At 45.5% G+C, this 24,122-nt stretch overlaps 1 protein-coding gene across 4 annotated transcripts in view; it reads left to right on the top strand.

Annotated features, from left to right (window-relative positions):
* SCN8A (sodium voltage-gated channel alpha subunit 8) overlaps positions 1-24,122 on the top strand; it is a 50,257-nt gene that overhangs the window by 2,894 nt on the left and 23,241 nt on the right. For 3 of the 4 annotated variants that reach the window (XM_072358134.1, XM_072358135.1, XM_072358132.1), the window contains 10 exons: positions 7,310-7,639; positions 13,904-14,023; positions 15,190-15,278; positions 15,487-15,615; positions 17,567-17,658; positions 21,755-21,976; positions 22,393-22,456; positions 22,837-22,978; positions 23,408-23,614; positions 23,804-24,091. In XM_072358134.1, coding sequence (XP_072214235.1) covers positions 7,364-7,639; positions 13,904-14,023; positions 15,190-15,278; positions 15,487-15,615; positions 17,567-17,658; positions 21,755-21,976; positions 22,393-22,456; positions 22,837-22,978; positions 23,408-23,614; positions 23,804-24,091 — 1,629 coding nt within the window. In that variant the 5' untranslated portion in view covers positions 7,310-7,363. Of the gene's footprint in view, positions 1-7,309; positions 7,640-13,903; positions 14,024-15,189; positions 15,279-15,486; positions 15,616-17,566; positions 17,659-17,862; positions 17,955-21,754; positions 21,977-22,392; positions 22,457-22,836; positions 22,979-23,407; positions 23,615-23,803; positions 24,092-24,122 lie in introns of all 4 variants that reach the window. The other variant, XM_072358133.1, reaches the window with a different exon arrangement.

Raw genomic sequence — 24,122 nt, 5'->3', positions numbered from 1 at the left:
GTTGGAGGACGGAGTTTTGTGGGGAGATGCATGGGGCAGCTTTGAGGTTCCAGCCTGACCTAAATGTTGGCATTGTGCTTTGTGCTCTTACTTTCTTCCACCATACAGATTTGTGGCAGACTTCTTTTATTTTTCCTCCCCGATGAGAGCAAATTGCACATTCTCAAGCTTTTTTCTACTAAAAATCTGGGAGTCTTCTTCCCCTCCCCACCCCCCTTCTTTTTTCTGGTGCAAATCCTGCCCAGCTGATGTGGGGGTGGGGAAGCTGGAAGGGATGCTCCATGGCTGCAGATGATCCGAGGTGAAGCCTAAAAGTCTGATGGAAGGGGAGTGTGTGCTAGGGGGGACACAACTGGAGCTGGTTGGCTGTAAGGGGCCAAGGCTTAATTTTGGAGAGAGATCCCAGCTAGGGGTAGGTTAACCCACGACTTGCTTTCCATGTGTGCTGTGTTGCAGGTAATTGGCATATGATCGTTTAGAACTTTGACAGGTGGGGTCTCATTAAGGGGTGCTGGTTGTATTTCTGCTGTGTGTTGGTGTGTAATCTGGTCTTTGTAACACTGCAGCATTCCACCCCCAACGGGAACCCATGACCTGTATGTCCTCATTTCACACTGGGAAGGATTAAATTAGGAGGAGCGAGGGTGTTCTTAGGAGCCTGATTTCCCCCTCCTAGTTGTATCTTTAGCAGCAAAAAGGGAGGAAGCGTTCCATCAATGGCTGACAGTCCATTTCAGTACTGCTTTGGAGGGAGGGGGGGACTGCCAGTATCCTTGCGTAGAACTGCTTATTTATCCGTGCCGCCTGACGGGTGCTCATCTGAAAAGAGATCAAGATTCAGGATAGGAGAAGTGCAAAACTCTGCCCCGTCCCGTCGTGGTGCTGAAGGGACAGCTCCCGGGTTTGGGCTCGGTTCCCCGCGATGGGCTCGGCTGCAGGCGCGGCTCCCGGCCCGGCGTTCAGCGCGGCGGGGCAGTACCGGCGGAGCAGCCGCTGGCTGTCGCGGGGGCACTTATGTAAAGTTCCCGAGGCTGATAGGGGTATGCAAGCGTCCTCCGGTAGGAACTGACACGAGAGCGGCGAATGGCATGGAGCGGTGTCAGGGGAAGGTATGGATGGGTGTTAGAAAAGGTTCTTCACCAGAGGGTGGTGGGCATGGCCCTGAGCTGCCAGAGCTCAAGGGGAGTTTGCTGTGCTCCCTCAAAAACAGGGCTTAGGTTTTTGAGTGGTCCTGCGTGGAGCCAGGGGTTAGACTTGATGATCCCCGTGGGTCCCTTCCAACTTGAGGTGTTCTGTGATAATGTACTTTAGAGTAATAGACAAGTTGCTAGCACTCATAGGAGAACTTTGTAAAGGCAATTATCCATACAAGCAAAGCATGAGGCCTGTCAGAGCTTGGTTAGGTGTGGTTTCCACCAGCTGCGTGTTTAGACAGTCTGCATACTTAGCTTGTGTGGTATTTAAATAAAATGACTGGCAATGTGACTGAAGGGCTACTTGATCCTTTCTTCCATTGCAACACTTCTACAGTGTCATTCATGCTGAGTGCTGGGGCCTGCATCTGTTACAAATAATTTAGCTGGTTATATAAGCTCATATGTATGGCTTATATCCAGATCACAGTACGGATAATGTAACTTGCTCCAGTGAGCAATACTAATTATGTGACTATTTTGTGAACAGAGTTGTAATGCTAAGTTTATAATAAACAAAAGCAGGAAGGGTGCGTGTTGCAAGAAATGGGAGCATTATTGTGTTTTCTCTTATATGCAGTTAAAGGAGATGAAATAAAATAGAAACAACGTCAATATTGAATGAAAGTAAAGTAGCTCAACTATCTGAAATATGGTATCGCCTTTCCTCTTTTGGTTATTATGTCAGTATTCACTTGTGGGTTTGTTTGATTGGTTTGGTTATCGTGCATTTACATTAAAATGAACAGATGTGGCCTAACGTATCTGTTGATACTGAATATTTTTCAATGACTCAAGAAGCATTTGGCTCCAGCAGCCATATGTGACTCCTGGGGCATGCAGTGTTCATGTGGTCGCAGGGTTTCCATCCACTATTGATCGCCTCCCAACTGAAGCGGCTGCAGCTGTCATTGAAATAAACAAATACCCAGGGATCGATAATTCGTGCTCGGAGAAATGGTTTGGATTAAAGATGATGTGTTAAAATGACAAAACAGAAGCTTCAGCATTGAAAACAAGCATGGGAAAAATAATTTAAAAACCCACAGAGAGGAAATTGCGTGGCGTGGCTCACGTTGCTAGTAGTACTGCGGAGAGCTCGTCCTCATTTGGTGTTTGGTTTGCATCCCATGTGGTTCAACAGTGACTAAATGATCTCTTGCTTGGACTGTGCTGATGATCTCGGTCCAGCTGATCATAGAAAGTCGTATGTGCTGCAGAAGAAAAAGAAGTGTTGGTTGTCTTTGGCAGTTGCACCAAAGAACCGCCAGAAAGTCCATTCCTCGGGCTCTCCCCTTCTGCTTTGTTATTCTCTTTCAGAGCAGAGTGGACAGTCGCAGCTTTAGGGATTTAAGTGCAGCTTCATTTTATGTGATGCGTGGGCCCTTTGGTGTGAGCGAAATTCACCTGGGTGGGAAATGCTGTCGAGCTGTAAGGCTGAGCAGCTCATGTGCTGTGCCAATGACGTTCTGGCCATAGCAGGAGGTGAACTTTGTATTGTCTTCCTAGCAGGATGGCCGTGTTGTCAGAGCCAGGAACAGCTGATGGCTGTAGCAAGTGATAATAAGGAAAGGTGAGGACATAAGGAACTGCCAGGCCTGCATGGGTTGTATTCCAGAACGCCGTAGAAGTTTTGTGATCTGTGTTGTGTAAGGGCAGAGGTCTGGACAAGGGTTTGTTTATTCTCCTTCCTTTTGTGTTTGTCCACGTTTGCACTGTTTTGAATTGTACTCTTTGAGCTCTCCGCAGCCTCAAATGGATTCCTCCAAAATGGTTGTAAAAAAAACCAAGTTGCCTTTCTGCTGTTTTATAGGTCAGTGGTAGCTGGGTGGATTGAAAGAGGAGTCAGATTTTGCTCTTCTGAGCAGCTGAACTACTGTCTTCATAATTACACAGTGGCTGTTCTGAACAATTCCCTGTTCAGACATTGGGCTCGGTGGAAAGGGTGAAGCCAAAGTGCTGTGTGTGAGCTGGCGTAGCTTGCCCTGATCCCCGGATTCCTCGGTGAGATTGGTGATAAATGCAAGTCAGCTTCGAGTAACGTCTAACAGAGGGAACTGGTTCTGCTATTTTTAGTTCTTGTAACTCACTAGGAGACAATAAAGAAGTCGTAACCCTCCTGATAGGCACTGAAAAACCCGCAGTACTAGATCTACTTTTTCAGTAGCTCTCCTTTAAATGCTAGGGCCAGCATTTCTTCAGACATCTTTCTGTAGCGTTTGGTGCTGCTGCGCTTCTCTCCCCTCCCTCTGCTTCCGTTCCTTTTTGACCTTTAGATTTGTGCATTCAGCTTCGGTTCAGTCTCTGTTCCAAGAGCATCAACTCTCTCCTTGCCCTGTCTGGAGTCTGCCACTGAGTGCCTAGGAAACCCCTGCAACGTTCAGCATAGGGTGGGGAGAGCCACCAGCAGCACGGTGATAAATACTGCTTGACAGTGAAAGCATCCCTTTTTTCCTTCCACCTTACAGCATCGAGCATCACATGATGCCTTTCCAAGGGAGAGGCTTCCTCCCGCATCGCAGCCGGTTGTGTTGCCTTTCATTGATAAAATTGGCCTGCTCCAGGCTCTCAGAATCTACTGCAGATGGAAGAGATCTGTGAGTTCCTTGGAAGGCTCTTTGCAGCCACGCATCTTTCTCATGCAGACATGGTTTGGTTTGGGGTTTTTTAGGCCCTCATGAAGAAGAATTTCACGGGGCTCTGCATCAGCACGGTGCTTTCCTTTCTGCCCCAGCACTGTGTGTTCAGTTCCAATCCACGTGCGTCTATGTGGGTTACATAAAACCTCCTATGGAAGGACCTGCTCTCCAGGGAGATGGAAGTTAGACTGCAAATGACTGAATCTTGCAAATTAATAAGTGAAGAAATGTGTTAAAGCGATGATACTGCCTCAAAAGTGTTTTGGTTTTTACTTTATTTAATTTCTTTCAACAATTAGCTTGAATAATTTATCGGAGTATTTCATAATGTACCAGTAAACGGACTGCTGGGAACATTTATTAAAAAACAATAATAATTGTAATTGGGCACCACAGTGCAGCCTTTTCTTTGCTGGTGTAAAATCTTCGGCCCGTGAAGCACGTGCAGTTCTGAGCTCCAGGTGCACGGGGTGAATTTCAGGGTGCACAGTGATGTGATTCCATTCCCAAAGCAGTCTCCCATTGCTCGGTGCAGCGCCCATCCCTGTGTGTTTCCTATGGGTTGGGTGTTCCAAGAGCTTCTCCTGTTGGACGCTGTAGAATCGATGGGCAGAATGTGTTTTGCCAAAACAAGTTCTGCTGAGTCGGTGGCCTGGCTGTGTGTTTTGAGTAGGTGATGGCGAGTGTGGAAAATGTGGTGGGAACGTGTAGCTAGAGGTATTTCAATGTATTGATCTGTGTGATTTCTGTAACGACACCGACTCCCTGATGGACCTTGGGTGGTTCTGTTGCTGTGGGCTGAATAAAGGTGAGGATCAGACCTTGGATGAGGGAGATGCAAAGCTTGACTTGTCATTGTGAGGATATGAAGTGCAATGCCATCAGCACTGTGGAAGGGGGTATTTGGGTCCAATATAAGGAACTGAATGAGCGTTGAGTTCCCATCCTTTTAGTTTGCATCCCAGTTTTGTTTGTTCTCTTAGCATGGAGTGATTTCCTAGGGAAACAAATGAAATCGGGGTAGGCAGAACTTCCCAAGGGGTGAGAAAACTGGATGGCCGGTGTGTAGTGATATCAAGCAACAAATCCTGATGCAAAGGCAACCACAGCAGAAGAGACTGCAGCCACCCAGAATGAGCACAAATAGCACAAAGCGAACCTGTAGCCAAGTTTATCCGAATAACATCAGAGTGTCTCGTGATTTATTCATGGGCAGAACCCCTTCCGAGGACGGGCAGTATTTGCAGTGGTCCCTTGGGGATGAGAAGAGTTGGGATGTTTTTGGCCAAGACCTGAAGCAATGCCGGATCTGAGAGACTTTGGGGTTTGTCTTATGGGAAAGAGTTTTCCATGTCAAATATTGAAGGGCTCAAGGAGTGCCAGACTTTTACTGCCACTCTTATCCTATCGGAGAAGTCTGCTTTGGGATGCAGTTGTGAACCAGTCTTTTTTTTCTTATTTTTTCCCTTTTTTTTCTTAATTTTAAACAACCATTTATCATATTGGTCGGTTGCTTCCACTCTCTGGTTGTGTAATTATACATACAGATCATTCATTTGTGCCTTCATTTTTCCCTCCCCCTCCGTTTTTTATGCTCCTGTGTCCCTGAGCTACTTTGGTTTCTAAATTCAGGCCTAGCATATTTATCTGTGCCATTCAATTAGACCACATCCCCAATGCTGCTGTATAGTTTCACAGTATGGGGGAAATTTGGTAATTAAATGCATGCAAATGCTGCGAGAATAGAATAAATTAATATATTTTTTTTCCCCTTAATATCAGCCAGATATTTTGCGATGCTTCCAGTGATAACACACCCAAAATGCTGGCATTTCTTCCTTTTCCTTGCCTTGCTTTTATTGCATTTACTCCAGGAATACCTGATCGAGTTTAAATGCAAGGAATCCCAGCCCCATCTGTTAAGATCTGTACTTCACTTATTTGGATCTACAAATAAACTCCAGTTGGAAAAGCTGCTTGTCGACATTCTGCACTTGTGGGGCAGCTTTAGATTGGCATGCAGTGTACAAGAAGTGTGCAAACGGCATCGTCATGGCTGGAGTGAAGCTGTTGCAAGGAATAACCTGCAATCACATGGCGACGTGCCCCAGCCCATCCATACGGACGGGAGCACAGCTCTGTGTTAGTGCTCTCTGCATTCCCCCTTTAATTCAGGGTGCTTTCTGAAACCAAGGCATGGAGAAGCCATTGGTGGCCAACTTTGTGCTGAAATAGCTGAGTGTTAATGGTTCGGTGCTATGGTGCAGTGTTCATGGAATTTGAAAGTCATCTTTCTATCAGAGGCTCAGGAGCTTTAATACATGTTTTGATGCAATGTGTTCATTAGAATAAAGGGCCGTGTTGCTGGTGGTCTTTTCTCCTTTGTTAGGGGCCCCAATCCCGTGCAGTTTGGGCTCTTTCTGTGCCATGTGCTGGTGTTTTGCTGCTGCTCTACAACCCCTGGCTGCTTTGCATGTGGGTTCCTCCCCGAAAGCAGCAGCCGGGTGTTCCTGCAGCACTGCAGTGTGTTGCATCAGTGCAGGCTCTCAGTGATTCCTCAGCTTTCGTGGCCTCTTCCTGTTGTGTGAAGAACCCGAAGTGGGAGCACCGTCAGAATTGCAGTGTGTTCTCCTTGCTGGGTCTCCAGCAAAAGCTTGGCAAAAGGTGCAGAGCTGCAGAGGGTTTGTAGGCAGGCTGGGTTTAGATGAACATCCCAGCTGCTTTTCTCTCTTGCAGGAGGAGAAAGCAAGCTGCTCTCTGTAGGGACAGTGTGAAGCCCTGTGCAATGTCTGTGCTGTTTTACAGGCTGTGAGCCCATCCTCAGCTGCTGCTTTCCCTTCTCTTTGTGCTCTGTGCCATGGAGAAGAGCTCATTCGTGCTGCATCTGAAAGAGGAGTCTGTATTTAACCCACATAGTATGGAAGCATAATTTGCTGCAATTATTATTGTACTTGATGAAGGCCTTTAAGTTCATTTCATTCTTAGGCCTGAAATCAATAGAAAACCTGAAAAGTTTTATGCAAATAGATTCGTAAGATAAATTTTCCATATAATTTCCATCCAAGGTCCCGGAGCTGCATGATGGGAACCCCTTGGGTCATCAATCCCAATAACTGCAGGAAGGAAATCTTCCAGAAAACCTCTCCTAAGCTGTGATAACATGGGATGGGGCAGGAAGGACCATTTTGGTCAAATAATGTGATAATACCTGGCCCCTTCCAATATGGCGAAGCACCTCATTCCAACCCTAGAACAGAACCGAGTTGGATTTTGTGTCTAATAATCTGTTTGCTGGAGAGCAGTAGCTAGTAATGAGTAGAAAGCAACAGCCCCAGCCCTGAGAACACCCTGTAGGTTGCACGGGGGTGGAAACCCAGCAGTGCTTGCTGAATGCCTGCAGACCTTTGGGTTCGTGGTGTTTGTTGTCCTGCTTTTTCCAACGCTGACTGTTCTGCCTGTGCTCTTTGTCCCATGCAGAGCTGACCTGTCCGGGCTGCAACATCACTAAAGAAGCTGCTGCAGGATGAAAAGATGGCAGCACGGCTGCTCGCACCACCAGGCCCTGATAGTTTTAAACCTTTCACTCCGGAGTCTCTGGCTAACATTGAGAAACGCATTGCAGAAGAAAAGAAGAAGAAGCGTCCAAAGCAAGACAGCAGCCATCGCGACGACGATGAAGACAGCAAACCAAAACCAAACAGTGACCTTGAGGCAGGGAAGAATTTGCCTTTCATCTATGGGGACATCCCTAAAGGCCTGGTTGCTGTACCACTGGAGGACTTTGACCCTTATTATATGACCCAGAAAGTGAGTCTGCAAGAAAGAAGTCACTAAACCGCCTTTCTCATAGGAGGTTGCAGGTTTGGGTATGGTTTAAATAGAAGACAAAGAACGGAGTCTTTGGATGGGGCTTTTTTTGTTATTGTTATCTGTCGTTTTCTTGAATGTTTACAGTATTTCCCTTGTGCTTCATGCACCTCGGAGCACTCGTTGGGTCCTGCTAAGATAGAGATGATCTGGTTGGTTTCTAAGCACCTGCTTGGGTAGAAACAGCAGAACGAGGTCTGGAAGCTGGAATTAAGCAAAGCTGTGTTAATGTGCCAGTTTTAACCATGAGGGCAATGAGTAGAATCTAACTGGGGGGGAATGGGGAATGTTTTAAGCACGTGTTTCTTTACCTGCACGGAAATCTTTTTGAAGCTGATCATAATGAAACTGGGAGATATCAAATTGTGACCCAAAAAAAGGGTGAAAAAAAGAGGAGTGAGATAACATGTTTAAATTGCTTTCGTTCTCAGAATTTTATTCTATTTTTTTGATTGTGGAATTAAGGTGATGTGGCAGGAGACATTTGTTGGTGCTGAAATGTGTTAAGAAATGAAGTGGTGTCATTGAGGGAAGTGGTGAGTAAGCAAATGCCGCTGGAAACAGAGGGGGGGAATCTGGTGAAATGAGGAAGAGCGAAGGTTGGCTGACTTAAAACTGAGCTTCTCCTCTGCTCTTTAATTGCATTGCTTTCTTTGATAGAGATTTAGTTTGAGTGAGTTGAGATAATAACGAGAAAGATGGGCTTGTGTGCATGACAGCTGAATGTGTGATAACTTTGATGGGGTCGTGCAAAACTTGGGTAATATGGCTGTCGTGTAAAATCAGTAAGCTGGCAAGGGCAGCACAATATTTAATGGCTTTGTGTTGGAGCAGTTGCTTCTTGCCCTGACATGAAGTCAACTGAATTTGGCCACTGAAGTTTAGAATAATTAATTCTCCTCTAGGTTTGCACTCTAGTGCTTATTTGCTTTGTTAGCAGTGCTAAGAGAACAGGCACCAACATAAGCTGGTTTGTGTAAGCTGAAAATGAATTCTATTGGTGTTTAGATGGATGTTTGACTTAAGGAGCTGTATTGACAACTGGTGTTGTTGGTAGGAAGGAAGCTTATGTTATCCTTCAGAAATATTTTCACTTTATTAAGCAAATATTTTCCCATTATTAAACAAATCTGTTGTTGCCTGGTTTCGGTGTGGGCAGGCTGTGAAACACATGGAGCTAAGAGTGGTTCCCAGGATCTCTGGCTGTGGCTGGCCACTTGCACCCCGCCACGTTGGGTACTGGGAAATGTCACCACAAATCCAGCATGGAGTGGTTTGTAGATGTGCATTGGAGGATCAGGCAGTGTTCCTTCTAGCTAGAACAGGAAAGCAGTGCTCAATGGGTAGGAAGTAACGCCTGGAGCGTTGGGCAAAGCCTTGGTTGTCTTTGGTTCCACCAGGAGTAGGAGATGGGTTGAGCACCATTGGCCAAACGTGCTTTCTTGGTCATCAGATTTGCCTCCAAACTCAGCACTCTTGATAAACCTCCCAGTTTTAGGTTAACTGAGGCACGTTCCCAACTCCAGAGACGTCTGCCGTGCCTCCAGAAGAACTGTGCCTTTCTGCATGGAGATCCTCACAAGGTTTCTGCTCGCCACGGAGCAGCTGCAGATGGAGGGAAGGTTCTGGATGATGGAGCAAACCCACCTCCTCCTTGCTGCTCTGCAAAAAAGAGCCTCGCTCGCCCCGCAAACACCAGATTAACATTTTGCTGGCTTGCTTTCTTTTGCATCCGCTTCAGGATGGCAAGAACTTAGGTACGTGTTCCTTCTTTGCTGCTTCAAATAGTCGGTGACTTCCCACAAGGAATTTTTTAAGGCCAGTAAAAAAGGCCCTTCTCTGAATCATCAGGAATTGCGAATCTGCCTGAATCATGGGAAGTTTTCCAAGAGATTTTTTTTTTCCTCCTCTCTAGCATTTGCCAGAAGGCTTTGCATCACAGGTCTTTTCTTTTAAAGCAAGATGTACAGCATGCATAGGAACGAATCAGCTGGTTACTTTTCCTTGCAGTAGGATGCAGCGATCTTAGTTTATCTAAAGAAACCAAAGCTGCATTTTAACTGGCAAGCTGAACTTCCCAGTGGTTTTGTCTGAACTGCTTTGTTTTCCTCTACTCGGTTTCTTTGCTTTGCAAAGTGAGAGCAATGACACTTGGTCGGATCAGGAAAATCCATCTGCTCACAGGTACCCGTTTATGGAGCTGAGGTATCTCCTCTTTGTCTTAATGTAACTGCCAGAGAGAAATTCTTCCATGCTCCTTTGTGTTGACAAATAATGGTCACCTTCCAATTCCTGGTGTGAAGCATGTGGTAGAAGCATGACTTGCCCATGGCTGCTTGGGCTGTCATTCCTTCTAAACAACTCCCTGCCTCTTCCTTTCCACGGAATGTGGCTTTGGCCAGACTGTGGCCTTTCTCCTTCAGTAATTTCCATCCATTTTGCTCAGTGAATCTCCTTCCTAATGGCTACAGAGCAAGGTGAAGGGTTCAGATGCGTCTGCAGTTGTTCCATTTAGGAGTCAGTATAAGGTCCCTACTTATTCTACAAGTAGTTGGATTGGTTTCAGTGGAGAAATCAACCTTGGGTTTGTAGAGAACTGTTTTTCCACTAGAGTGGGATTGTCAGAGGTCACCTATATCTTGCAGATGGACACCTGAGGATCCTGCTTGCGGGTATGTGCCAATGGAGTGACTTGCAGCTTCATCAAGTCACATGCATGGTTTGGAAACGGGCCCTCCAGCCCAGAATGTCACCTTGAGGGTGTGGAACTGGGAAAATTACAGAAATGTGTGCAGGCAGCATGGGAGAAGCAATTGTATAGCGCGTGCTTCAAGAGCCTCCGCTTAGGACTTCTCTATGACCCTGTGAAGGGATTCCATTACTGAGCTTCATGAGCATCTCAAGGAAGGAACAGAGGGAAGAAGCGAAAGGTTGGGGCCATCTCAAAAATGAGCCTTTTAATTTCATCTCCAAAAGCCTTCTCTTGGACTTGGTGCCTAGCGATGTTTTTCTCCACTCCATCCCTTCAGTAGGCTTAAAAGGAGCAGGCAGGAATGGGAGGTGAGAGAATCTTGGCTGCGATGGTTGGAAAGCAGCAGCATCCCTTCTGCTTCTGAGATAGAATGAGTTTTCTTATATAGACAGATTGTGGCGCTCTTAAATTTCTACATCTCCAGATATTGCACATTGAAAGCTGCTTATTGTCTTAAATGCATCTTTTTGGAAATGTTTTATTTGATAAATCTCAGAAAGATGCCACATTTTCTTCCTATTTTGGGCTTCAAACAAGGTTAAAATGAACAGAAGGTGGCAATTATTTTCCCCACTCTATGAATAACTCTACTATTGAAGAGTAATTTTTCCTCCTTTTTGTAGGGGTGGAAAAATGTTTTCTCTATCAGGAAATACAACTTGATGAGCCAAAAGCAGATTCAATATGCATGTAAAATATTTTTCAGTTCTTTGTGCATATATATGTATATATATAAATCATATTCTTGCAGCATTTGGGGTGCTGGAGTTCCCTGTAAATCCATCTTGGAAGTAGTTGTGTCAGAGGAACTTGCTCAGTTTGCTTTCAGAATGTCTCTGCTCTCTTTTGCTTCTCATTGGGAGTAAGGCAGTCGTCATGTTACCACTGTAGGAATGTGGTTCCATATGTTCCTATGCTGTTCATAAAGCTGTTTTCTTCTTTAGTCTTCTGCCCACTCCTCCTCACTTTCCAGCCATTACAGAAGCGCTTAATGTAAAAACCAGCATGAAGCAGGATCAGTCCAAACCTTTGTATATCTGGAGTTCTTTTTGCCATCACTCGATCACCTCTGTCGTACCCTCCAGCATGGCTTCTTTCATGCACTGTTTTGCAAATAATTGTAGAGAAAACTTGACTTTTGTGATATTGCTTCTTCTATACGTGAACTGTTTTTAAGCTGTTTAAAGCCAGTGTTAAGGAAACCAGTATGTCCAACCAGTTGGATATCCAACCAATTGCATTTATAACCATCGCGTCCAACCAGTTTGATGTCCAACCAGTTTGATGTCCAACCAGTTTGATGTCCAACCAGTTTGATGTCCAGCCAACATTAAGAAAGCTAAAATGAGCAGAACCCTTCTACAACTCTTTAGCATCAGAGACTTTTGGAAGTTCAGCCAGGCGTTGTCTCTTAAAAGAAGACTGCAAAATGCCTTTTTCCGGGTATTGCCTTTCTCTTGAGTCTTATGCTTCACCTCAGCAGATCTTAAAAGAGCTTAAGGATGTTCTTGGACCCGAACCAGTGAACGTTTTAAGAGCGTGCAGCCATTTTGAAATTGACTTTTAATATGTCAGCAGCGTGCAGGAGAACGAAGGGAAGGTTTTAAATTGCCAAATGCTTTTTGGCTTTTGTGCCCATCTTTCTATTTAGAAGGCCAAGTAGAGATTTACCCTGGATTTTATAAGATACACCTGGGAGATCTTGGAACCACCGGAATCGATGAGCAGACTGGAATGCACCGAGCTACCGAAAGGCCCAGTTATGATGAGCTTTATCGAAAGCAGTAAAGTCCAATGAGCATTACAGCAGAAAGAGAGAAATTTGGACAGAGCATGGAAGAGAAAACACACAACGGCCTCATGGAAGGTCATGCAACAGGAGGTGGACCAAGCTGGCAAGCAGAATGTGGAGCTCGTGTGTGGTGGGCAGTCACTGATCGCTGGACAGCTTGTGTTACCAACAGGGTGTGCCAAATTTCTGGCTCATTCCTCATGGAAATGGCTCTTGCAAACGTGTGTGACCCTCAGCACGGAGCCTCTTGCGTCTGCTTCCCGTTGAGCCTGGCTTGCTTTTCTAGCTCAGCGCTGAGTCTTGGCTGGGCTCACATCCGCGGTGCCGCGTGCGTTGGTCTCCAGGTGAGGAGTGGATTTGCTTTGGGCTTGCAGGCTGGAGTGCTGCTGCACGCATATTCCTCCACATAGAACAGGCAGAATGGAACTTGCCCATCTCACACGACCACTGCGTGGTGGTTTTCAGGATTTTATGTCTTTATCTGCAGTCACGCTGGAGATTTGATTCCTTTAAAAGCTAGCAGTGTTGGGAGTTACTGTTGTGCTAGGGCTACAAGTGGAGCATATGAGCATGGGGTGGACATTCCCCTCTGAATTTGGGGATGAGAGATTTAAGGTTGAGTGTTGGGTGAGCCGTGATGAGTTTGCTATGTTGGGAAAGAAGAGAGAGCTGGGTCTTAAAACTGAGAGGCCCTTGAGCACCCTGTAATCAGCAGCTTTGGAAAGCTTCTGGCCTTCTGTAATATTCTTATGTGTCAAGGTAATCTGTTCATTAATTCTTCATGCTGCAATTCAAGAGCTCTCTCAAGTTGTCTTTAAAGCACTCTTTGTTGGGAGATGCATTAGCGGTTGTGCTAACTAATACTTCTCACTTAGCACCGAACCACAATCTGATTTTCGTTTCCTTCTCAAATAATTCACCGCTCAATGGCCTAATTTACCCAAATGAGCTGAAACGTGTTGTTTCCCTTACAAGGAGGGAGATGACAAATCTCTGAAGAGCATTGCTCCTGGGGGAGCTCGATGGCTGTGTGGGCAGAGAGCCCCCATGGGTTCCCCTCTGCAGGGCATTGGGAGCCTAAATTCACTAATTTTCACTAATGGTCACTGATTAATAGCAGTAGGAGCATGTGGCGGTGACTGGGGCTTGTGCTCTCCTGGCAGGTAAGGTTTGATAGTGGTTAGCAAGGTGTGGGAAGGAGGCACAACCCCAAGTACTGCCCCGTAAGGATGGGCTCATGCATGGGGCTGTGGCTTGAGGGCTGGGTTCAAGTTGTGCCAAGAATTTTGTGATCCTTGGGTACCTTGGGACTTGGTTCTTCTGTATTGGACAGGGATAGTGCTTCTGCCCTGTGGGATGGAGATGTGCGCTCCTGGATGGGAGACGTTGCTTCTGCTGTCTGTAGTGTCTAGCAAAACAAATGGCGTGGAGTAGGATTATTCATGATGTGCTGGTGGGTATATAGGGACATAGGGTGGGTATATTTCACCCTAATGGGAACTTCTTACAAGAGGTTATCATTTAAAAACGCAGAAAACACAGGATTTTCTGTACCATAAAAGCTGTTGGTCTTTTCTTTGTGCTGCTCCTGCTTTGATTTTCATGCATTAACTCTTTCTCTCTTTCTTTCTTTCTTCCTTTCTTTCTTCTCTCTCTGCAGACCTTTGTAGTACTAAACAGAGGGAAAACACTCTTCCGATTTAGTGCCACACCTGCCTTGTACATTTTAAGTCCTTTTAATCTGTTTAGAAGAATAGCTATTAAAATTTTGATACATTCATATCCTTTTTACTACTGCGGTATTTTTGTCCTTATTGGTTGAAAGATCTCTTGCCTGTCCTGTTGTCTTCTTGCTCAATTCAATCATGATTTATTAACTGCAGTTCTAGTGGAGCTGGGTTTGTTTTGAATGAAGAAGTCAAATCCAATCAAGTAAATGTTTGATTTATGTATTCCTTGCTAAATTGTGCCTTTGTGTGTCCACTCTGCCATCAATACATGGCTTGACCATTGGACTGGATGGTCCTCAAGGTTTTTTCTGACGTTGATAACTCTATAAGTGGGCATTCTGAGGGCAGGTTTGGGTTGGACTTGATCTTAGAGCTCTTTTCCAACCTTAATGACTCTACGATCCTAAGCATTGGAACAGGCATCTGTAAGATTGCGCTCCGCAATGAAGAGCAGTTGAGCTTTAACTAGCTGCTGGAATGGTTAAACAGAATTAATATTTGGAGAAGGAGCCAAAGGCACTTTACATGCAATTAGACACCAGCTAATTTCCCGCTCCTTTGGCAACTCTTAAACCTTTCTTCTAACGAGAAAGCACTTCCAAGATACTCTGCTTCTGGGCTCCAGCTGCTCTGAAACCTCACCTGCATGCACTATTAGGAGAGGAGGCACGGAGCAGCACTGGATGGGATGCACTGCCATGTTTGGTGGTTTATTCTCAGAAGGTGACACTAAAACACATCTACGGAAGCACCTTCATTAGTTGCTTTAGGGGTTTCTCCTTACTGAACTCACGCATCTCGAGAAGAAAAGGGTTTTCCATCTCCAGTTGCTTCAATCTCCGCTAGGGAGTGAGGCTGGGAATGGCATTTTGGGTTCTGTGCTACTCAAGAGTTTTCCTCCCTCCTGGGGGGATGTATCAGCAGGTTGTAGTTTTTGATGACCCTGAATACACAGAATTACTTGGGAATGCGTTTTTATGAAGGCACGTGAACTTTGCATTGCAAAGGCATACCAGAAAGCAGAGAACAAAGAGACACAAAGGCACTATTTGTATATATTCCCCTGTTCTTATCTCCCTCGACTGCAGGAAGCTCGTTGGTGTAGCACATAGAGCAGAGAATGGGAATTGTTGGGCTGTGTTGTTATGCAGAGGTCTTTTGGAGCTGATGTGAAGAGCCACCCCAGTGTGCCTTTGATCCTTGACTTTGTTCCACAGTATTTAGCATGATCATTATGTGCACTATTTTGACCAACTGTGTATTCATGACTTTTAGTAACCCACCCGAATGGTCGAAGAATGTGGAGTAAGTAATATTTCTTCTATTCTTATACAGAACGTTGCTTTGCTTCTCTTCAGAACCTTGTTCTTATTTGTATTTCGGTTAGCTCGAGTGCAAGTTGCCTTTCTATCCTCTTTGTTTAGACAGAAGTGTTTGTAATTCACCTGTTAGCATGCCTAGCGTTACCTTCCTGCACATTGCTCAGCGCAGCTCTCTTTGTTCCTTTTAACAGGTATACATTCACTGGTATTTATACATTTGAATCACTTGTGAAAATTATTGCCAGAGGTTTCTGTATAGATGGCTTTACTTTCCTACGAGACCCATGGAACTGGCTAGATTTCAGTGTGATCATGATGGCGTAAGTGGCATTTTCAGATTATTTCAGGTATTTGTGGCCCATGGGATGGAATGAGACCTCAAGAAGAGGGGGGTGGGTGTGGATGGGAAAGCATAAATTGAGGGAAGCTTAAGCGAATCCTTAGATTTTTACCTTTTTTTTCCCAATAGAAAGACTGGCACGGAGGCGTAGATCTCAATTGTGACTCTATGGATGTAGCGGCGATGCTGCTGTAAAAAAAAACTTATTTAAAAAAAGCAATTTTCTAAGGATTGCCTTTGTTGGTACAAGATTTTACAATAGTATCTAGCTTGTAGACGAGCTCAGGTGCCAGAGCAGCAGCGTGTTCTGTTGAGTGTAGGATTAAGAGCCAAGCATCTTTACGTTCCGCTCTCTACCACCCCTTCCCCTTTGGGTTTGCATGCTGGAATTGTTGCAGGTTGAGCAGTCTGTGATGAAGATGCGCTGTCAGGAAAGGAGACACCTATTTTTTTTTCCCCCTTCCTCCTCCTCTTCTCTTGTGCTGGATCAGCTTCCATTGGGCTCACAATGAGGAGTTCACGTGGATGCCTGAACTCGCAGCTGGACCTGGGGCTGTGAGCTGGCAGTTGCTGGTGGAAGACATATTTATTTTCCTCCCTTTTCTACGTTTTGAAGTATTACACATGTGCACGTTTGGGCTCCCATAGTCCATGGTGGCCAATGAAGACTGGAGGACCATGCAGAAGGCTCAGGAGCCCGGTTCTCAAGGGATGGGAGCAGTTGAATTTAACCAGAGTTGAAATACTTTAATTGTATGAGCTACCTGGCCCTGGTTGGGTTGTATTCCAAGGTCTGGGCTGCAGCTTTTCCTGAGCATACACACTTTGTGTGTTGAGTAGAGTTGTGAAAAGTTGGACTTCGCACATGAAAGTTGGAGAACCCATAATTCGCTGCCGTTTTGGTTTGACTTTACTCTGTGCACAGAGTAAACCTTTGTGAGCCATGCTCCCAGTAAATGAGGATCACTGTTGATTGGTCACCTGCTTTATTTCTTAATCAATTAACAAGTAACAGCGTGCTGCCTTTAAAAGGCCCAATGCACTAATATTAAGTCTGCCAAAACTGGAGCTGACTTAACTATGGAATAACCCCTTATTTCTAGTGGGGTTGCCGTGCTGTAGGAGAGTCCAGGCCTGGAAACCATAGAAAATAAGATAAAATTCTTGAAATAAAACGCTTCTGCAGCAGGAGGAATCTTGAATAAAGCACGTTTTCATGCTTTTTGGTGCCCTCCTTCTCACCAGACATCTCAGCAGAGGGGGATACGATCTGACTCTGTCACCCTGCAGTAAGCCTCTTACCCTCTGCATGCCTCTATAAAATGGGGATAATCCCACCTACCTGTTGGCTCGCAGGTGAAGCCAAATGGATTAGAGTGGAGCAAGCAAAGCAGAAGGTGGTGATGCTTTGTTAAGACTCAGAGGAAAGCAAGGCGAATCGCCCTGAACCCAATGAAGAGAGGCGATGTCACCAAGACTCCTGGCATATTTGGCTATGGTGCTACGTTCTCCTTCTTCTGTAGAGTTAGCCTCATGTTTTCATGCCCTGTGTAGTCAAGAATGCAACGTCCATCCATGCAGCTGGCCCAAGAGTTCTACATTCCCTTCTTTTATAGAGTTGGCCTCCCACTGTCATGCCCTGTGTAGTCAGTGCAATGTCCATCCATGCACTTGGCCCAAGAATTCCACGTTCCCTTCTTCAGTAGAGCTGGCTTCCCATTTTCATGCCCTCTGCAGTCAAGAATTCAATGTCCCTCCATGCAGCTGGCCCAATGTGAAGAGCCTTAAACTAAAATTTCCCTTTAGGGTTCTCTCTCTCCTTTTAAACGCCGGTTCTGAAGGGTTTTAAATGACGAGCTGTTTCCTACAAACAGCCAGCTGTGTTGCAGGGTGACCCCAACGGTGCCATTAACTCTGGTTTAATTCTGCAGGTATATAACAGAGTTTGTAAACCTAGGCAATGTTTCAGCTCTGCGCACTTTCAGGGTTCTGAGAGCTTTGAAAACTATTTCTGTAATTCCAGGTAAGGCGTCCTGCGGTTGGTGTTAGCTGTTGGGTACAGGGCCCCTGTGAGTGATGTATTGCACTGTCCTGTAGTGGTGGTTTATTTTTTTTTGGTTTTTTGGTTGTTTTTCTTCTTCTTTTTTGTTTCTTTTGGCGTGTGTATTGTCATTGTGTTTTGTTTCTTTTTTTTTTTTGTGTGTGTGTGTGACCTCCCTCATTGCAGATATGTCACAGAGTTTGTGGACCTGGGGAATGTCTCAGCATTGAGAACTTTCAGAGTTCTCCGAGCTTTGAAAACTATCTCTGTAATTCCAGGTGAGAACCATTAAGCATTAAAGGCCGGTCTTGCTGTATCTCTTTGATATTCCCCCCCCCCCCCCCCTCTTGTCCTGCATTGCTTATCCCAGTGGCGCTGGGATATCTTTGATGGGTTTGCAGTCTGTATGGATGGGATGGTTGGAAATTGAGGCTCCTGGGCCATTGGACGAGCAGCCTGCTGTTCCATACGTCTCCGTCCCTGTGTACACGTGTGGCTCTCCAATCTCCAAAATGAAAGCCAGACTGAAAGTAGAGTCCAGAATGAGCTGAAGATGGGTTTGGAATGAGTTGCTGCTTTCTGCTGCTCTGGGGCTCAAACTGCTGTGTGAGCTTTCATGAAGCCCCAGGTCCTAATTCCCAACATTGCCCATTTTGCATGGCACCCCAAGAGCAGGGCTGTCCCTTACAGGGATGCTTCTGGCCTTTGTCTGGGTGGCCAAAAAAATGAGCAGTGCTCTTTACTGCAAGAGACCATGGAGCATCAGGGACTGAGAGTATGATCAGAAGTGAGAGTCTCTACCATCCCCATACAGAAAACACTTGGGACATGTGCAGAACCTCGTGCAGGTGGTTCCTCAGGAGCGTCCCTCATTTTAAGGTCAGGCTTAAGACTCAATTCATTGAATTCATTGGGGGGTTGGACTCGATGATCTCTAGAGGTCCCTTCCAACCCCTATAATTCTGTGATTCTGTGATTCTGTGATTCTGTGAAGCAGCTGTGATTTTTTTTTTTTTCCCAGCTATTGGGTGCTTGACCCATCTCACCCTCAGGAACCACTTGCTGTGTTTTGCTCTCCTATTTCTTCATCTTATTCTCCTGACAACAGGAGTTTTCCTTACTCAGGATACTCTCTCATATACACTTACCAGAAAATGAACTGTGGATTTATAAGGGCCCATCACTTTGTCCCCATTCCAGACTGCTAAACCCATCAGATATACGTGGCTGTTGTGCATGATGGTCTCAAGCGGCACCCGCTTTCCTTGCACTGAATGAGAGAACGCGAGAATAATGTTCTTCCCTCCCTTAATGTCTGGCAGTGCACACACAGAGAGCAAAAAGTATTTTGGTAATTGCTCTTAGCAGTGCACTGGGCAGACCTGGAGTGCAGCTGTGGTTCTATCAGCTGCCACAGGTATTGACTGCATTGCTTGAAGAGAAGCATCGTTGTTGGAATAAATTTTGCCTGGATTTTGCTTTTGTAATCGTATTAAAAACAAAGGCGACGCAGCTTTAACGAGCTGGTTGCTGTATGTGCAGCAGCATGCCCTGCCTTTCTATGGAAAGGAGTAGAACAGTTTTCTATCATTCCTTCCATGCTGCTCAAAACCAATTTGAATTTTCCCATTGTATCAAATGGCAGCAAAGGATGAAGGGATCTGAGCTCTCAGTTCAGTGCAGCCACACTTTTCCTGCACCCAGCTGAGGGAGTCCTGGCTGAGCATTGGGTGCACTGCATTTATCCACGGCCAGGACTCACAACATGGGTTGGTTGTGTGGGTTAGACTCTGGGATAGGGTTGCCCCAGTTGTGGTTCTGCAGCATGGACCCAAAGCACAAACCTTGCTCCCATTTTGGTTTTATCACTGGCAATATATGAGGAACGTGAAGCATTTGTGTGATCAACCTTTCTGCTTACTTGATGTGGAATTAGGTTTATCAAGCCCAAGAGCAGAAGTGAATATATTCAACATAAATGGGTTCCCTTTCTGCTTCACTCTGTAAAGGAAAAGGCATTTTAACATTGTGCCTAATGAGGAAGTCATCTTACTGTCGTGAGAAGTGCTAATTGTCTTCCAGTCAATAATTGGAATCATCCTCATGGTGTTTTATGGACAAGATAAAAGTGGGAGACCCCACCAGGACATTACATGCCACTGGATAAAGCTGATGCAGATGGAGGCTCTGTATGGAACCGTATCAAAATACTGCATTCATATTAAGGCTCCTTAGACCACATCAACGCATGGCGGCTTATCATTGGCACTTTGGTTATTGCTAATTGATTTTTCCAGTGCCATCAGCCTGACAACATCCCACATGAAATCACACCCGAAATGAGGCTCGAGGCCACAGTGAGAGAGCACCATGCAAAACAGAAACACAACTGTTGGGGAAGTGGCTGCATGTGCAGAGCAGAGCAGTGGAGAGACGGGATGAGCATGCAAACCATGTTGTAATGGGCGCTTGTCTGCCAGAACTGGCAGCAAACAGCCTTCTTGGTGTTTGAGTGGGGTTTGGCATTGACTTAAAAGCTTTGAAAGGAAACAAAAGACGTTGCTAAAAAATTATTCCTCCATGAAAAAAAAAAAAAACCCTTTTACTTGTTTTAGACTCGTTCTGTTCCTGGTATGGATCCAAACCCTCTGTTGGTAGAGAGAGGTTTCTTGTCCAAGGTTTATTGCATGATGCTGAATGTGACCTCAGACAGAGACCCTAAACCTAGCCCTGTATTCAGGGATCTGCTTTCACAACACCCCCCCACCCTTTTCTTTTCACCCCTATTTCACTCTCTACTCTACCCTACCCTCTATACCCTACCCCACCCTACCCTACTCTACCCTACCCTTTCTACTCTACCCTACTCTACCCTACTCTACCCTACTCTACCCTACTCTACCCTACTCTACCCTACCCTTTCTACTCTACCCTACTCTACCCTCTCTACCCTCCCTACCCTCCCCTACTTTTATTTCTGAGCTGGGTCCTCATGCATCCCGTTGTTTACCAGTTTATTTTGGCTCCTTGACCAAAACTGAGTCTTGAAATAAGACTGAAATAATTTCTCGAACTTGAAAATACTTCTGCTGGTTTAATCTTTAAATTTTTCAGAAGAATAACAACTCCTTTAGTGCCAGCATCATTGATACAAACATGAAAGCACTGGGAGATGGGGGTAGAGCAGAGGTGTTGAGGCATGGATAGAGTGCATGCTTTGGGAATGTAAAAATGGGCCAAATTTGAGTAAAAGGAGCACAGTGCAGAACACACAACTTTTCAGTAGGTGCCTTTTCATAGAATGAATTAAAGTACAGGAGGAGGAGCTACTTCTTTTGGGGCAAAAAGAAAGGCTTTAAAGTGGGTTTTTTTAAGCAATGGGCAGTGCCTGAGCTGTGGCAACATCTCCTCTCAGATCTCTCTGTTCTGAATTTCAGCATTTCCAGCTGACTTTGACTTGAGCTGTTCCCTTTTGGTGTATTTTATTGCTGCCCTAAGTAGGAGCGTTCCCGAAGCTCTTAATGGCTTCGTGCACAGAGGAGGCAGTTTGTTAAACGCAACTGCTGAGCTTTGTGAAGTGGGTGGTTGACTTTGGGAACTGCCAAGGAATGGGGAAAAGGGGAATTGCTCCTCAAACTTCACATAAAAATGTGGGAGAAGTTCATCATTTTCCTCCTCCCTCCCTCCATCCTGCTTCTCCGTTCATTTACAGACTCCAGTTGACCCTACTTGATGTCAGAAGCGCTAATTAATGGGCCAATGTTCCTGCATCTCAAATCCTTGCTTCAATCCGAATGGGTTTTATGCTGCATTTTTGCCCCAGTAGCACAACCAGAGAGTCGTGGATGGTTCCTTTTCCAGACCAGATGGTTTGGGAAACAAATGAGGTTTTGTCCTCTTGGCTTTTATCACTAAGCCTTGTTTAATGAGGAACAGTGTTGGCTTCCCAAAACCCAACCCCTTTATGGCAGCGTTATTTTGCCACCCCATAGCCAGGATAAGGTACCATATATATTTGGGTTTTCAATTCCTTTGCGTTCTGCAGGAGTGATTTCCAGTCTTGCTCTCCTCTCCGCAGGCCTGAAGACCATTGTGGGTGCCCTGATCCAGTCAGTGAAGAAGCTGTCGGATGTGATGATCCTGACGGTGTTTTGTCTCAGTGTCTTTGCTCTGATTGGGCTGCAGCTGTTTATGGGCAATTTGAGGAACAAGTGTGTAATATGGCCAATTAACGTGAACGAGACCTTCCTGGATAATGGCTCCCGGGGCTTTGACTGGGAGGAATACACCAACAATATGTGTAGGTATTTCTGCAGAGATGCTCCTTGAAACCTTCTAGTTTCACTTAATGCTGTTGCCTGGAATATCTGACCTGGTTATGACGTGGTCTGCCCAACTTTATGCGATAAAAACCCCTTTTTTTTTGTGGGTGTTTCTCCGTTTCTACATTTCTATATTTCCTTTATTTCCTATATTTATTTCCCTGGGCTGAGGCTCAGCTCCTTCCTTTGGTTCTTCTCAGCTATGGAGCTGCTGGCACCCATCTATGCTTTGCAGCATCCCCGTGCCTGTGCTAACAAGGAGGAGATTTACCAGTAGGGGACAACTCTCTGGTAGACAACACTCCAGTTGAGGTTTTTATCATGCTGTAGTATGTTAAATCCTCTACTGCCATATGTGTGGGCTTGTAATCCTTCTCTTTTTCATCTCCTTCAGCAAATTTTTACATAATTCCTGGTGCCCCTGATCCTTTGCTCTGTGGTAACAGCTCCGATGCAGGGTGAGTGGTTGAGCTTTATTAAGAGGAACGACTAATTACCGCTGATGTTTGCTAATGATGACAAAGCCTTTGGAATGTCTCCTGTTGCTTTGCTTTGTTGGTTCTGGTGTTATTTCCAATGTGAAGTGTAAATGTTTCACGTTCCTTGATCTAATTATGAAGCCATAGTTGCTGTCTGTTGCACTGATGCGATGTGAGCTGGCATTTCTTGTGTCACCTCCGGGAGATGGATCAATCAGAGAAATAAGGGATGGAGGCTCAGAAAGACAAACTTTCCACGTGTCTTTGCCTCCTGTTGGTTATCGCAGTCAATGTTCATGGATTTGCCCTGTCCCTTTTGCTGCATCAGTGCCCTGAAATCTCTTCCCTCTTCTCCGCAGTCAATGTCCAGAGGGTTACACATGCATGAAAGCGGGACGGAACCCAAACTACGGTTACACGAGCTTTGACACTTTCAGCTGGGCTTTCCTGGCTCTGTTTCGCCTTATGACTCAGGATTTTTGGGAGAACTTGTATCAATTAGTAAGTAAATGCTTTGCTACCCGACGTGAGAATTAGGGGAGAAGATGTTGAGCTTTATTTGGGTTTTTCCTTGGAACTCTGCTGAGATTTTGTTTGGTTGGTTGCTTTAATTTCATTTCTGCTTTGTTTTGAAGGAGTTTAGGCTTTGAGTTTTGCGTTGTACACCCAACTCCTTTTCAGTTTGCCTGCACTGGATGATCCCTTCAGAAGGGAGATGTCATCACCTTCTGTGTTTATGGCTTTGAATGTGCAGGGTCTTTGTGCTTTGCAGTAGGACCACTGATATCTTAAATATATTCAGAAAATACTGTAATTTTCTTAGGGGCATTCAGGTTGAGAAACTTTGGATTGGCTCCCACATGCACGTCCCTCTGGAAATGGCCTTCCCATCTCCTTTCCTCTTCCCTCTGCCATTCTCTTTCCTTCCAGACCTTAAGAGCGGCAGGAAAAACCTACATGATCTTCTTTGTCCTGGTGATCTTCGTGGGCTCGTTCTACCTGGTCAATCTAATTCTGGCTGTGGTCGCCATGGCTTACGAGGAGCAGAACCAGGCCACGCTGGAGGAGGCAGAGCAGAAAGAGGCTGAATTTAAGGCCATGTTAGAGCAGTTGAAAAAGCAGCAGGAGGAGGCACAGGTGAGTGCTTCGATTATTGATTCATTATTCATTTGCAGTTTTTTAGTTATTTGTTTCCTTGTTATCGTAGTGGCATGTAATAAGAAATGCAGCAGTGCCACAGTTGGCTTTCTGGCACCCTCTCCCAAAGCAGCAAACGGAGTGTTGCTCATCATGAAGCTCTGGTTTTATTTCCCTGTTCTCCTTCAGGCTGCTGCCATGGTCACTTCAGCAGGGACGGTCTCTGAGGATGCAGTGGAAGATGATGGTGGTGGGAGGATGTCTCGGAGCTCATCGGAGATCTCTAAACTGAGTTCCAAGAGTGCCAAGGAGCGCCGTAACCGGAGGAAGAAGCGGAAGGACAAAGAGCTGTCGGAAGGAGAGGAGAAGGGTGACAACGAGAAAGTGTTCAAGTCAGAATCAGAGGATGGCATGAGGAGAAAAGCCTTCAGGCTGCCGGATAACAGGATAGGAAGGAAGTTTTCCATCATGAACCAGGTAGTATTCATTTCTTTCTTTAGTGTTTGTG

Source organism: Excalfactoria chinensis, chromosome 28 (genome assembly GCF_039878825.1).
Source record: "Excalfactoria chinensis isolate bCotChi1 chromosome 28, bCotChi1.hap2, whole genome shotgun sequence".
NCBI classification, from domain to species: domain Eukaryota; kingdom Metazoa; phylum Chordata; class Aves; order Galliformes; family Phasianidae; genus Excalfactoria; species Excalfactoria chinensis.
Note: the sequence above shows the minus strand (reverse complement) of the source record. Positions and strands in the feature narration are given on the sequence as shown.